Source organism: Miscanthus floridulus, chromosome 18 (genome assembly GCF_019320115.1).
Source record: "Miscanthus floridulus cultivar M001 chromosome 18, ASM1932011v1, whole genome shotgun sequence".
NCBI lineage: Eukaryota > Viridiplantae > Streptophyta > Magnoliopsida > Poales > Poaceae > Miscanthus > Miscanthus floridulus.
In genome coordinates, this window is record NC_089597.1 from 126,395,541 (window position 1) to 126,409,665 (window position 14,125).

Below are 14,125 nucleotides of genomic sequence, written 5' to 3' on the forward strand. Positions count from 1 at the left end.
AGTCCGCCATCTCGACCCTACAAGGGTAAGGAAGCTAGTCGAACCAACTAGGATCCGTTTAGGCAGTTGGAATGTAGGGTCGCTTATAGGTAAGTTAAGAGAATTAGTTGATACCGCGACTAGGAGGCGTGTAAATATATTATACGTTCAAGAGACTAAATTGAAGGGTCAGAAGGCGAAGAAGGTGGACAATACAGGTTTTAAACTTTGGTACACAGGGACAGTTACGAATAGAAATGGAGTAGGAGTTTTGATTGATAAGAGCCTCAAGAATAGTGTAGTGGAAGTGAGAAGACAAGGAGATAGGATTATCTTAGTCAAGTTTGTCATTGATTATATGGTCTTGAACGTAATTAGTGCGTATGCCCCCTAAGTAGGCCTCGACGAGAGTGCTAAGAGACAGTTCTGGGAAGACTTAGATGGCCTGATTAGAGCTGTACCCAGTAGTGAGAAGCTTTTTATAGGAGGAGATCTTAATGGGCATGTAGGTACTACAAGCGCAGGTTTCGAGGTAGTTCATGGAGGTTTTAGGTATGGTAGTAGGAATTAGGAGGGGGAGGAAGTTCTAGACTTCGCGGTAGCTTTTGACCTGATGATAGCCAACACTTTCTTTAGAAAGAGAGAATCTCATCTAGTGACTTTCAGTAGCGGACAACACTCTAGCCAGATTGACTTTGTCCTCACAAGAAGAAAGGACAAACGAGCATGCTTGGGTTGCAAGGTGATACCAGGGGAGTGTGTTGTTTCTCAACATAAGCTTTTGGTGGCAGACTTTCGTTTTTAGGTGCGTGCCCGTAGGCATAAAAAAGCTAAGATTAAAAGAATAAAGTGGTGGAAACTGAAAGGGGAGACGTCAAAGGTATTCAGGGAAAGTGATATCAAACAGGGCTCTTGGAAGGAAGAAGATGACATAAACAACATGTGGGAGAAGATGGCAACCAACATTCGGAAGGTGGCCTCAGAGGTGTGTGGAGTAACCAAAGGAAGTGGAGGCGAGGCTAAAGATACTTGGTGGTGGAACGATAAAGTCCAAAAGGCTATTAAGGAGAAGAAAGAGTGCTATAGACGCTTGTATCATGATAGGAGTGCGGACAACATAGAGAAGCACAAGGTGGCAAAGAAGACTGCAAAGCGAGCTGTAAGTGTGGTAAAGGGTAGAGCGTACGAGGATCTTTACCAACGTTTAAGTACGAAGAAAGGAGAGAAGAACATTTATAGGATGGCTAGGGTTCGTGAGAGAAAGACAAGGGACTTCAACCAAGTTAAGTGCATTAAGGATGAAAGGAAGCATCTCTTGGTGAAGGAGGATAAGATCCGACATCGATGGCAAGAGTTTTTTGACAAATTGTTCAATGGTGAGAATATGGACACAACCTTTCAGTTGGATGACTCTTTTGATGACACCAATATGCGCTTTGTGCGGAGAATCCAAGAATCTGAGGTCAGAGAGGCGTTGAAAAGGATGAAAGAAGATAAGGCGATGGGACCGGATGGTATCCCAATCGAGGTGTGGAGATGCCTCGGGAACATATCTATAGTATGGCTAACCAAGCTGTTCAACCATATTTTTCGATCGAACAAGATGCCTGATGAGTGGAGGAGAAGTATATTGGTACCGATCTACAAGAATAAAGGGGATATTCAAAGTTGTACTAATTACCGGGGAATTAAGTTGATGAGTCATACTATGAAGCTATGGGAGAGAGTTATCGAACATCGCTTGAGAGCAATAACGCGGGTCTCTATGAATCAATTTGGTTTCATGTCCGGAAGGTCAACCATGGAAGCTATTTTCTTAATAAGACAAGTTATGGAGCGGTATAGAAAGAAGAAGGACCTACACATGGTTTTTATTGACTTGGAGAAGGCTTATGATAAAATACCAAGGAATGTTATGTGGTGGGCTTTGGACAAACATAAAGTCCCAACGAAGTACGTCAGGCTCAATAAGGACATGTACAACAATGTTGTGACTAGAGTTCGAACAAGTGATGGAGACACGGATAACTTCCCGATTAGGATAGGACTACATCAAAGGTCAGCTTTGAGCCCTTATTTGTTTGCCTTAGTGATGGATGAGGTCACAAGGGACATACAAGGAGACATCCCTTGGTGTATGCTTTTCGCGGACGATGTAGTGCTAGTTGATGAAAGCCGAACATGAGTGAATCAGAAACTGGTGTTATGACGGGAGACTTTGGAGTCCAAAGGTTTTAGACTCAGTAGAACTAAAACTGAGTATATGAGATGTGACTTCGGCACTACTATTCGAGAGGAGAAAGATATTAGTTTAGAAGGTCAAGTAGTGCCTAGGAAGGATACCTTTCGATATTTAGGATCAATGCTATAGAGAGACGGGGATATTGATGAAGATGTTAGCCATAGAATCAAAGCAGGGTGGATGAAGTGGCGACAAGCATCTAGTGTCCTATGTGACAAAAGGGTACCACAGAAGCTAAAAGGCAAGTTTTATAGGACGACGATTAGACCTGCTATGTTGTATGGTGCAGAATGTTGGCCTATAAAAAGACGACATGTTCAACAGATAAGTGTCGCGGAAATACGTATGTTGTGTTGGATTTGCGGTCATACAAGAAGGGATCGAGTTCGGAACGATGATATACGGGATAGATTAGGGGTAGCACCAATTGAAAAAAAAGCTTGTCGAACACCGGTTGAGATGGTTTGGACATGTCCAACGGAGACCTCCAGAGGCACCGGTGCGCAGTGGAATCCTAAGCCAGGATAGTAACGTGAAGAGAGGCAGAGAAAGACCGAAGTTGACTTGGGTAGAGGCAATAAAAGGAGACTTAAAAGGATGGAATATACCCAAAGACTTAGCCTTAGATAGGAGTGCTTGGAAGACAGCTATTCACGTGCCTGAACCTTGATTGCTTCTGCTGAGTTTCAACTCTAGCCTACCCCAACTTGTTTGGAACTTAAAGGCTTTGTTGTTGTTGTGGCACTATGAACTATGAAGACACGTTTTATGGAGAACTTAATGAAACTAATTTGATGTTGTACATGCTGATGGATTTTTCCTATAAACTTAGCCGTGGAGAAGTTTGATTCAGGATGAAACTAAAGGAACTATTGATTCAGGATGAAACTAAAGGAACTATACTTTGGATGAACTATAATTAGGAACGCATTGAGTAATAGATAGTAGATGAACAGAAGATGCTTCTGTATGACAATCAATAGCTGATTTCCAATAATCAAATATTCTGAAGGTTAAATCTCAATGGCTGACATGAACTATACAGAAGGTGACACATAGGCTCAAGAAATTTGATTTCAACATGCCCTGACATAATTTATACACAATTAGGCAATAACTAATTGCTTCCAAAGCTTTGAAACAATCTAAAGGATAATGCTATATCAGTAACAGTCTCCTTCAAATAATGAGGAAAAATTCAATTATGTAAAGTAAAACATTCCTCATCACGAGGAGGGCCAAATGTGCTTAAACCATCAAGCAGACGAATGGAACTGCCATACTTTAACTTTGTTCAGCAGCACACAATGTCTGTACTGATAACAATGATTTACATCATCTATCGAATCTTTGCAGCCTCCTACGGCGCATCTCATCAACTGAGAGTTCCGTGCTACCCCTGGCTTGATGATGCTGTCTCCGCAAAAAGGCATGGTCCTCTCGTGCAGTGCTGCACATCTCACAGATATCTGTCGAAACTGAATTGTCATAGGTGCAGGTTGGACATCTCCAAAAACCTCGAGGGCTGTCTCTTGCTGATATGCGGCGCCCAACCCTGCCCCGACCTGTTGCGCGGCCCTGTGAACGGGCAGACCGTAGAAGATTCTGAGCAAACCTCACCGGCCAGGTCACGACATTGGCAACGCTTGAAATCAGGAGAGTGATCGGATCTGGCCCATTGAATGCACGCTTCAGCCAAAGGTAAACCAGTCCAGCAAGAATCCCACCAAGATGGCCAAGAAAGGATGTCCCAGGAATGAAAACCTGGATGAGGATCAACTCCGCCCAGGCAGCATATTTCGCTGGAATAACCATCCCGTGCAGATACACAAAATCGTCCGACCAGGCGTTCAGCACAACCTTCATGGCAAACAGAACACCGGAGAATCCAACGGCATGCTGATCATAGTACGCGGTATCGTCACCGAGCAAGAGTAAGCCTTTGGACAGCAGCAGCGTGATACCCTGTGACAGGCCAAGCAGCACAGCGACCATGGAAGCAAACTCGGCACTACCCATGGATGTCTCGAGCTGAATGCCCTTCCACAGGAGGGATGTCATGTTGTAGAAGAGGTGGCTTTCACTCAGGTGATAGAACGGGGGCAGGAAGAAGCGCGTCAAGTCGCCAAACTGCAAAAATGTTCACCATAATCAGTCTTGGAGCTAGGAACTGAATACAGAGCTATATGTGATAATTAGTCTTTGAGCTCGGAACTGAATGCAGAGCTATATGTGCATGTGATTGGAAAATTAAGTCGCCATACTGCAAGAATGTTCTCATAATCAGTCTTGGAACTTAGAACTGAAATACGGAGCTATTTGTGTGGCTGAAAGATTATGCGTAATCATTGGGTGACCACGTCACGTCCTAGTCTCCTAGAACAGTTTGTGTGTCCTTACTCGAACTGGAGAGTCGAATTTGGGTACAACTTTGCAGAGTAAAATTCCAATCTATGAGTCGAATTTGGGCACCTCGACGATGAGCTGCGGGTTGAAGGAGACGTGCGAGAGCGAGGGCAGGACCCCGTCGAGCGCGCCGGGGCGGAGGTAGATGAGCGAGTTGGCGGCGAGCAGCGCGGCCGTAACGGGCGGGCGGGAGGCGCCCGCGCGGCCGTACTCGATGAGCACCTGCAGCGCCAGCAGGGGCAGCATCCCCCTGGACGCCTCGAGGCCGAAGCCGCGCCGCCGGGCGCTGCTCATGCCGGACCCCATCTCCTGAACGGCGGAACCGAAGCCGCGGCCGCCCTGCCCCCTTCGCACGCAAACCCTTGCGCGCTTGAAGCTGATAACCCCCTCCGCCTTCCTATCGCCTTGCGGGGCTTGCGGCACCGGCAAGGGAAGGCGGATGGGCCATGGATGGCGGCGATGCAATCGAACCTTCCAGACTCCCCTTGGGCCTCGGTGGGCTCGGCGCGAGATACACGAGCTAAAACCACCTGGGCCGTGGCCCAGAAACGAAGAAGCCGGAAACCGGAGGCGTCCGTTCACCGCGCCGCTTGCGCTGTCTCTCGGCGCCGTCGCCGCGCTCTAGCCCAGGTGCCGACACGCCAGGTTATCCTCCTCCCTTCCTTATGTTGAAAACCGAGCACCCAAACCCTAAATTAGGTTATTTTCCTATTTGTTCTTAGATCTATTCTACTTCATCCGTCCTAATTTATAGATCGTTTTAGTTTTTTTATAGATACACAACTTTTATCATGTACTTAAACTTATATGATATATATACATGTATTATGCCTACTAACTTGACGTGCTTTTTTCGCCAAAATTCCCCTGACTGGCGATGCTGGTTGCAGCATTGCTGGTGCTGCATGCTGTAGTCAAGCACTCACTAGCTACATTGTGCTGGTTCTCGTACGGCAGTATTCCTCATTGTGTGATATTTTTCTCTTCTACAGTTGGAACATTTTTTTAGAATGCTAATAAAATGTTCTACCTTTGTATATGAATCTAACTAAGTACTCGATATTTTTAGCAAAACTAGAACATTTTTCTTATATGAAACAAAAACGGCTCTCTTAAACCTAGAGCATTTTTCTTTTTCTTTTTTTTGAGTGCACCTAGAGCATTTTTCTTGCACGGATTACCACCAAATGAGTCTTGGCCCACAAATGAAGAACGGTATGTTCGCTGGTTAGTTTCAGCTAGCCAAATTGGCCCATCAACGGTATTTTTCTCGTACGGTAAACCAGCCCAGCCGGTCCAAAACAAACAGGCTGGAAGTCGGAGTCGGAACAGGCCGGAAGTCGGAAACCAGATGGAGTCGGATTTGGTCGCTTTTATACGCGAGGTATATGCGTTCGTCCAGGAGTCTACTACCCCTGCCTTTTCTTGTCCCGTTCACCCAGCCTGCGTTATCTCCGGCACCGCCGCCCTACGCCAGGTGCCCCGGTCTTCGTCGGCGACGAGCACCCACCAGGTATCCACACCCACTCTCCTGCCTTCCTTCTATTGTGCGAAACAGAGCATCCAAACCCTAAATAAAGCTATTTTGCTATTTGTACTCGGATCTGACCTAATTAAGCGTATACATATATATTATTATGCCTATATACCAACTTCGATTTTTTGTTTGCCAAAATTATTGGGTGCACTGTACTTGTGTACGCGCATTTGCTGAGTCCGCCCCTACCAGGTAGCAGATTTATAGTGCGGAACTGCATATATCACATAAATAGTTATCTAGCAAGTAACAAATATATTGCTGTTTTCTTTCCCAGCAGAATCTGTCCCTGCCAAATTTCGTATAACATGATGATGAGTCTCCAAAGCCATAGGTGTTTTGTGTATGGAGTCACCAATTTATCGTCTAGTACAAATTATTTGCTGATTGCTAATGACTTCTCTTTGCTTCTGCCAGATATCTGCGAGTCAGGTTTAGCGATGGAGGCGTATGATGGGTACAAGAGCAATTGCTCTGAAGGGGTGAAGCAGCTTCCCTTGGCCATGTTTGCTGTGGAACGCAACAGCAAGAAGCGGCTGCTGTTCGATGTTTCAAGTAGAAAGATCCGAGGAGTAAGCAGCTACGTATTTCCGGATGCTACTTGTGCATTTGAGAATCGCGGGTGGCTTCTCATGATCCGACACAAACCATGCCACTTCCAAGAGCAGAGTGCGTTCCTTGTTCACCCAAGCTCTGGCAAACAGCTTAACCTGCCAGTATTCCCCTGTCGCGAACAAGGGTATGAAGGGTTCTTTGTTTTCTATGTTGGTTCTCATGGAATACCTCTAGTCGTTGCACGTTTCGAGATCTGGAGCATTGTTCCGACTGTGCACATTGCCTGCCCTGGAGACACGTACTGGAGTGCCTACAAGCATGGTGTTGAACCTCCCCACATGTCAAGAAGAATGCGCAGATTACTTGAGCGCACTTGGATCGCCGATTTAGCTTTGCTCGGGACACGGGTCATCTGCGTGGACATTAGTGGCCAAATCCTCATCTTCAACATCACTGAAATGACCTGGGGGAGAATGGCGCCTTGTTCGAAATGGAGCCAAGAGGATCACCATTTCCTTGTCGCGTCCCACGGGGAAGTTGTGCTCGTATCACGCCCTGGAACAATGGAGAATGCTTTTAAATTCTTTAGGCTGGATATCGAAGCAATGGAGTGGTCGCAGCTGGATGACCGAGAATTGGATGACACCAGCTGGTTTCTTTGCAACGGCCAATCCTTCCGTGTGAAGGATGCAGGCAGGAGGAGAGTCTATACATTTAGTGGTCCAAAACAGTGGAGCGTCCCGATGGATTCCTGCAAACAGACCACAAACGGAATGGCGATGGGCAGTACCGCTTGCTTCACTGGTACATCTGGGCATGATGTGGGGTTGAAGTCTATTACAAATGTGTATGCTTATGACTTAGATGATGGGACCGTCGAGATGGTCATCCCAGCATCACTCGTTACAGAAGTGTGCCACTGGGTCCGGCCAAGTATGTTTGCAACAACAGCCAAATAATCCCATATGCTATGTACCAAGCATATTATGTAGATAAAAATGAAGGCTTGTCCTTTTCCTATTCTTTTTCTATGACAGAGATGCATGCATAGTTGTAAACAGCATCGAACTGATTAATGAATGATGATCGATGAGCAGATGCATATGCGTATGCATTTTCTCCGTTCATGATGTTGCTGTTTAAACACAGCCAAATAATCTCATGTTATGTACCAACCAAGCATATTATGTTGATGAAGGCTTTTCCTGTTCTTGCATCTTTCGTTTTCCATGACAGAGATGTATTATGTACGCATAGTTGTAAACAGCATCGAAATGATGATCGATGAGCAGAGGCATATGCATATGCATTTTCTCCCTTCATGATGTTGTAGTTGTAAACAGCAAGTCAGGAGGCCGCGCTGCCGAGTCGCCCCGACTAACCCATGGCTGAGTGCGGAAATTGACGCTGTCGAGGATGGGTGAGGACGCGGTGGCGGCCGGCGTGCGGACGGGGGCTGCTGGGGACTTGGAGCGGGCATGGACTCCAAGTCTCCCACGGTCCTCTCCAACCCTACAATTCGCAAGTAACAGTAGCCATAGGTTCTCAATTTTACAGAGAAGATTGCAACAAACTATGGAAAATATGTTCCACCGCAATATAAATCGGTATCTTTTTTTTTAATAAACCTGGTACAACCTAAGATAATTTGGCTTTCGTCAATCTTCTTTCTTATTACAAGGTACTCTACCTCCGTTCCCTTTTAAGGCTATCTCCAACGAGAAAGACCCAACCAAAGACCCATTCCGGGATTAGGTGACGCACAGTGAATGAGTGAGCAACCCAAATTCCTCGGTTTCCAACGGCGAAGGCAAAATATCTTCGGTCCTCTCTCTCCCACGCGGGCATGGCGACGGCGACGACGTGGGGCGACGGTGCGCTCTGGCGCTGGCGCGGCGCCCGGATCCGGCCCCCCTCCCTCTCCTTCTCCTTCTTCGCGCCCGCGGTTCGGCGGAGGTCGCGCCCGGCCGAGCTCGCGCCCGCGCCGGCGGATCTTGCGCCGCGGCTCGGCGGAGCTCGCCCCCGCGGCTCGGCGGAACTCGCCCCCGTGGCCCGGCCGAGCTCGCGCCCGGATCCGGCCCCCCTCCCTCTCCTTCTTCCTTCCCCGAGCGGAGCTCGTGCCCGCGTCCGGCCCCCCTCCCTCTCCTTCTCCTTCTTCGCGCCCGCGGCTCGGCGGAGCCTGCGTCCGGCGGAGCTCGCGCCCGGCCGAGCTCGCGCCCGAGCCAGCGGATCTCGCGGCCCGCGGCTCGGCGGAGCTCGCGCCCGGCGGAGCTCGCCCCCGCGGCTCGGTGGAACTCGCCCCCGCGGCCCGGCCGAGCTCGCGCCCGGATCCGGCCCCCCTCCCTCTCCTTCTTCTTCCCCAAGCCCGGCGGAGCTCGCGCCCGCGTCCGGCCCCCCCCTCCCTCTCCTTCTCCTTCTTCGCGCCCGCGGCTCGGCGGAGCTCGCGTCTGGCGGAGCTCGCGCCCGGCGGAGCTCGCCCCCGCGGCCCGGCCGAGCTCGCGCCCGCGGCCCGGCCGAGCTCGCGCCCGCGGCCCGGCGGAGCTCTTGCGTCGTCTTGCCCCGACGGCGGCGCCCTGCCCCGACGGCTCCCACCATTTGCGTCGTCTCTCTTCGAAACACAGATTTGCCTTACCAATCGCAGAGGACCCAGAATGGGTACCTGGTTTTGGTCCTCCGTTGGAGGAGTGTTTTGGTACCAAAAACACTGTGCCAAACACATTTTTGTGTTTAGGTCGTTCGTTGGAGACAGTCTAAAGTCAATCTTTCTGCCGGGTACCAGTGCCACTGTGCCAGTGTCTCACAGGCAGAGGCAGAGCCACCCGACCCGCGCTCTCGGCGTGCAAATCGGACTGCGACGCCGAGCGGCGGGTGCAAGTGCAACCGCAGGCGATCTTACTCTCGTGGACCAAAAGAGAGAGAGAGAGAGAGATTACACATTTATCAAAAGAAAAACTGAGAGACAAAGAGATCACCGACAAAGCATGTAACACCGGCCGACACAGAGGGAAACATAGCACTGTACTGATTATATCCGTGATAAACTTCACTCAAAGCATCCAAACCCAAAGCATGTACAATTGTTAAGAGCCTCAACTTGTTACATCTACACTGCTAGGTTCGTTGAACCTATCTCTATACTGTATACAGCCTGCCTGAAAAATTGGCACCAGATTCCGAGCCCACCAATGAATGAATCAAGTCAAAGAACATCCGTCTGTACAGTATGACGGTCGGTATACAACTAACTAACCATTCACAGAGGATCAACTTGTACATCCTCTAAGAGACAGTCACATCCATATATCCTGCTCATGCAACACGTGAGTTTGTGCTAAGTACTAGTAGCAAGGAAAGCCAATCTTCAATTCACTCTTCTGTTTTAACTCTTCATTCAGCTTGCCTAGAGGTTTCTTCTCCGTCCACAGCTGGTCAGTCTGCTTAGATGTATGCAGAGTCATTAGGATTTTCTGTACAACAAATGTGAGCGCTACATGCTAAAGGAAAGCTAATGATGGATGGTTGCATTTCTTACAAGTGTGATAGGTATTGACTTCTGTTACAGCTGCGCCACTGTACGAAGCTGCGCCCACAAGGTGTTGCACAAAAGATGATGAGCAGCTTGGCAGCACATTATTTTCTCATTACGATTCCTTTTGGAGCTGAACCCTGCAGCAAGAATACAACATCCAAATGTCAAAAAGAATTCTACCAACATGTTTCTGTAGAATCAAGCAAAAACATCTAGTAAACAACCAATCGATGGGTCGACCAGTGTGAGCATGAACTAGAGCATCAAGGATTGATAAGAATAAACAGCACATAGCCTAGAAAATAGACTGGATACGAAATCCAGGAATGATACAGAGTACAAACCATAGATTTGATTGAAGAATAAATCCACCCATATTATGAACCACGAATATATCTTTCCCATGCAGAGTTGTTTCTTGAATAGCTGTTTGTGAACCAGGTATAACTTCATAAATTCCAGGGAGCTCATATGGTAGAAATCCACCGCTTTTTACTATATAGAGATTGTCAGCATGTCGTACTAAGGAAAAATTCATTGTCTTGGAATTGCAAGCTCCTTTCTGGGCAGTAATCTGAATCCCTTCTGAGCTTTGTTTCACAGAACATAAAGAGCCATTATCGGTCAACCATAGAATCATGTCCTGAAACAAAACAATGCTGTGGATGCCTTTGTCCTCGTAACTGCATTTAACCTTTTCTTTCCGCCATTCAACATCATCCTTAATTGATCCCATCCAAAGAGATGTCACTGCTTCGTTTCCTTTTTTTGGGGGTAGTTGAGCAGCTAATACAACCCTACAATCAAATGGTGGATTTCCAGAAAAGTATCCTTGATGGATGGTGTCATCAACCTCAGTAACACGCCATTTTTGTTCTAGGCTAACATGCCAAAAGGATATCATTTTCTCCTCTCTGATTAAGAACCATTCACCATTAGTCCATTAGAATACAGAACATCACTTATGTCTATGTCCATTTCATTTTTGAACCAAATCCTCCTTGAATGAGGGAAAAAGCCACACAGACCTGGGGTGTATACCATCTGAAATCAATAGTGATAAGGCACAATACCCTTTTTCATATGATTTTGATGAGTGTTGCAGAGTCAGAGGTGACTGAGGGCAGGAAACTTGTCTGACAGCAGTAACAAATGGCCTGAAATCACAAAATCTAGAATACTTAAAAAATGGCAGATGAAGTATTAATCAGCTACTGTATGAAAGTTTGGCTTATTAAGTATTCTAGAATACTTAAAAAATGTCAAAACCTTTCCAGCACTAAAGGAAGGCCACCATAGTTATGATATTAAAAAAAAATATAGATACCGATAATAATGTTCTAGTTTTCATCTTGGTACTAAAGTTTGGCTTATTCCATTTTTTGTGCATGGTGCTGTCAATTCAACATTAGTTACTTCAAACCTGCACTACACGACGCCATTTGATCAACATGCCAATCACAGATGCGTTATTCTTATCAAAGCTTTCTTTCTTTTTTCCCTAGTGCAAAAGGGAAAGCTATCACTACTGTACCAAGAAAAGATCTAGCATGGTCACATGTTTAGTTTTTAAACTCCTCAACACAGCTTTGCCAAATTGAATGACCAAAAATCCTTGGTCATGTTCTGGTCGTGTCCTTTTTGCTGCAGCCCTTGGAGCTTTGTGTTTGGGGTGCGTGGAAGGTAACATGACTCGTTATACTCTTTCTCTCTAAATGAAATGACATGCAACTCTCCTACGTCGTTTAGGAAAAGGAAAAACAGAGTTTATGAGTTATGACACAAAGGAAATCTAAGCACACAGATGTTTCCCACACTATTTCATGCTACTTGATAAAAAAGAACAAATTATTGGATGGAACATGTGACTTACATATCATCGTCAACTTCTTCATCATCTAGCATTAGCTTCGCCTTAGTAGGCTCTCCCAGGCAACAAGATTCGGTAAGACTAATCAGCTCCATGGTCTTTGCAATCTGCCCAGTAAGGATGACAAAATCAAGAAACCATGGAAACAAATTAAACACAAAAATTGGACCAGAAAGGAGGAGAGTAGTACGGAAAGGGTGCTAGATTTGACACCAAGAACTGAAAAAAAACAAAGAAGTGAAAAATTCGACATCAAGAACTGAAAGAAACCGAGTTAAATAGGCGCGAAAATCCGTCAGAAAGAGAGAATAACGTCACCACTAGCCCAGATGCAGCAGCACAGAAAAATGCCAGCAAGAAGCAGCGAAAGAAAACGGGACCGAACCACCGGCCTCCGCCAGATGAGGAGAAGCAGCAGCGCAAGAAGTACCAGAAACTCCACAAATGAGAAGGAGGCCCGCAAGATAGTACCAACAAAACGAGACGAACCACCGGCCTCCACAGATGAGAAGGAGAAGCCGAGAGACTCACCGCTCGGCAATCATGGTGGACGGTGACTCTGGGCGGACTGAACTCTGAAGACGATAAGGCTTGGGGCGGGAGCGGCGCGCCGGAGGGGGCCGGGGGAGGGGGCTGGCGCGCTGGCAGGAAGGGGGTGCGATGCTCCTCCTCGCTGGTCGCTGCCTCAACTCAAGAAAGAGAGGGAGTCCGCGGGTTCAAAGCCACGCGCCCACGCACCCGGGGGATTGTTTGGGTGGATGGCTGGTCTTGCCTGGGATTCATTTGCATGCAGACCTGGCCACCTGCCTGGTCCAGGCATCGGAGGACAGTCCCAGGTCTAAAAAAAAAGCGCCTGGCACCAGCTGAAAGCATCAAAGTTAATTCAAGTTAATTAGCTACTGTGCATATTTTGTACTAATAATTAACTTCTGTCCTATTTTTTAGTGCTCACAAATAACGTGCAAGTTGCTGCTAAAAAATTATAACCATGTTACTGTTCACCAACGCGTGGAAAAGATTTTTTTATTGTTCATCAAATTAAACTTTATTTTGCAATTTATATATTGATTATTTATATATCTTACTTCTTATTTAAAATTTTTATTTATCCTTATATTATTTAATCATAAGTGTTAAAGTTACATTATCCTCATATTATTTAATCATCATATAGCTTCTCAGGTCCATGACACCGACCAAACACATCTTCTTTATGCTTGTCTGGCCAGACAAAAAATATTAACTTTCCAGGCATCAGTTTTTGCCAGGCAAGATGCCCAGGCCTCCAACCAAACATGCCCCGATGCCCGGTGGCGGCGTAATAATAATCAAAGGTAAAATTGGCGATATTAGCAGTTTTGCCCCGTATAGTTTATATATTTCTACGAAAAATAGTCCTTTCTACTACATCTGTAACTTTTTATATACCACACGTAATAAATGTGAAAAGCAGTCTCTCTCCTGAAGTGAAAAGTTCTAATTTTACTTTGTTTTCGTTTGGTTGGTTCCACTATCTTACTCGAAATGATGATTTCACCTGATATATTTTATAAATTTATAATGATGATATATACTTCGTCATCAAGTTAAAAAACCTAGGATAAGATTAGTAGTCAAATCAAACCTCTATAAAAACAATATGCATCAACAATTTATGAATAAATCTATTTAATTTGAAAACATGTAAGTTACATGTATATATAGAAAGAAACTTACAAAATCTCATAAATAAGGATTTTATGAACACATTCTAAAATAAATGGTGGTGAAAAGATATGCATAAAAAAACTAAGCAAATTCAAAATGTGTGAAAGTGGGGTATCAAGGTTAGCAACACAACCTTTTTGCAAGAGTGCAAACAACTATTGTTTTTTTTAACGCAATGCAACCAACTATTGTTACACAAAACTCTAATTAGTTTTGTCCGGTCAGCTAGCTTTGTGCAATTGCAACTCGTTGTGAACATCAGCGTTCCAACATTTAATTATGGCAATAAAAAGTCGTAGA

At 46.0% G+C, this 14,125-nt stretch overlaps 2 protein-coding genes and 1 pseudogene across 2 annotated transcripts; 1 reads left to right on the forward strand and 2 right to left on the reverse strand.

Annotated features, from left to right (window-relative positions):
- Nucleotides 1-3,466: 3,466 nt before the first annotated feature.
- Nucleotides 3,467-5,043, reverse strand: LOC136521350 (rhomboid-like protein 14, mitochondrial). Its single transcript, XM_066515081.1, has 2 exons — nucleotides 4,694-5,043; nucleotides 3,467-4,351 (listed from the first exon to the last, which is right to left on the reverse strand). Exons 1-2 carry the CDS (start codon nucleotides 4,931-4,933, stop codon nucleotides 3,557-3,559), a joined length of 1,035 nt encoding a protein of 344 aa, XP_066371178.1. The 5' UTR covers nucleotides 4,934-5,043; the 3' UTR covers nucleotides 3,467-3,556.
- A 935-nt stretch (nucleotides 5,044-5,978) lies between these two features.
- On the forward strand, nucleotides 5,979-7,910 carry LOC136522248 (uncharacterized). The gene is made up of 2 exons (XM_066516058.1): nucleotides 5,979-6,140; nucleotides 6,582-7,910. The coding sequence occupies exon 2, from the start codon at nucleotides 6,605-6,607 to the stop codon at nucleotides 7,676-7,678; it is 1,074 nt and encodes a 357-aa protein (XP_066372155.1). The 5' UTR covers nucleotides 5,979-6,140; nucleotides 6,582-6,604; the 3' UTR covers nucleotides 7,679-7,910.
- Nucleotides 7,911-10,543: 2,633 nt separating this feature from the next.
- LOC136524616 (uncharacterized) lies at nucleotides 10,544-12,213 on the reverse strand (annotated as a pseudogene).
- Between the last annotated feature and the right edge of the window lie 1,912 nt (nucleotides 12,214-14,125).

Excerpts from the sequence above, each read along its gene's own strand:
- LOC136521350 (XM_066515081.1), bottom strand. The coding sequence starts at position 4,933 with ATGGGGTCCGGCATGAGCAGCGCCCGGCGGCGCGGCTTCGGCCTCGAG. Across the intron at positions 4,352-4,693 it reads ACCCGCAGCTCATCGTCGAG|TTTGGCGACTTGACGCGCTT; the intron begins GTGCCCAAATTC and ends ACATTTTTGCAG.
- LOC136522248 (XM_066516058.1), top strand. The coding sequence starts at position 6,605 with ATGGAGGCGTATGATGGGTACAAGAGCAATTGCTCTGAAGGGGTGAAG.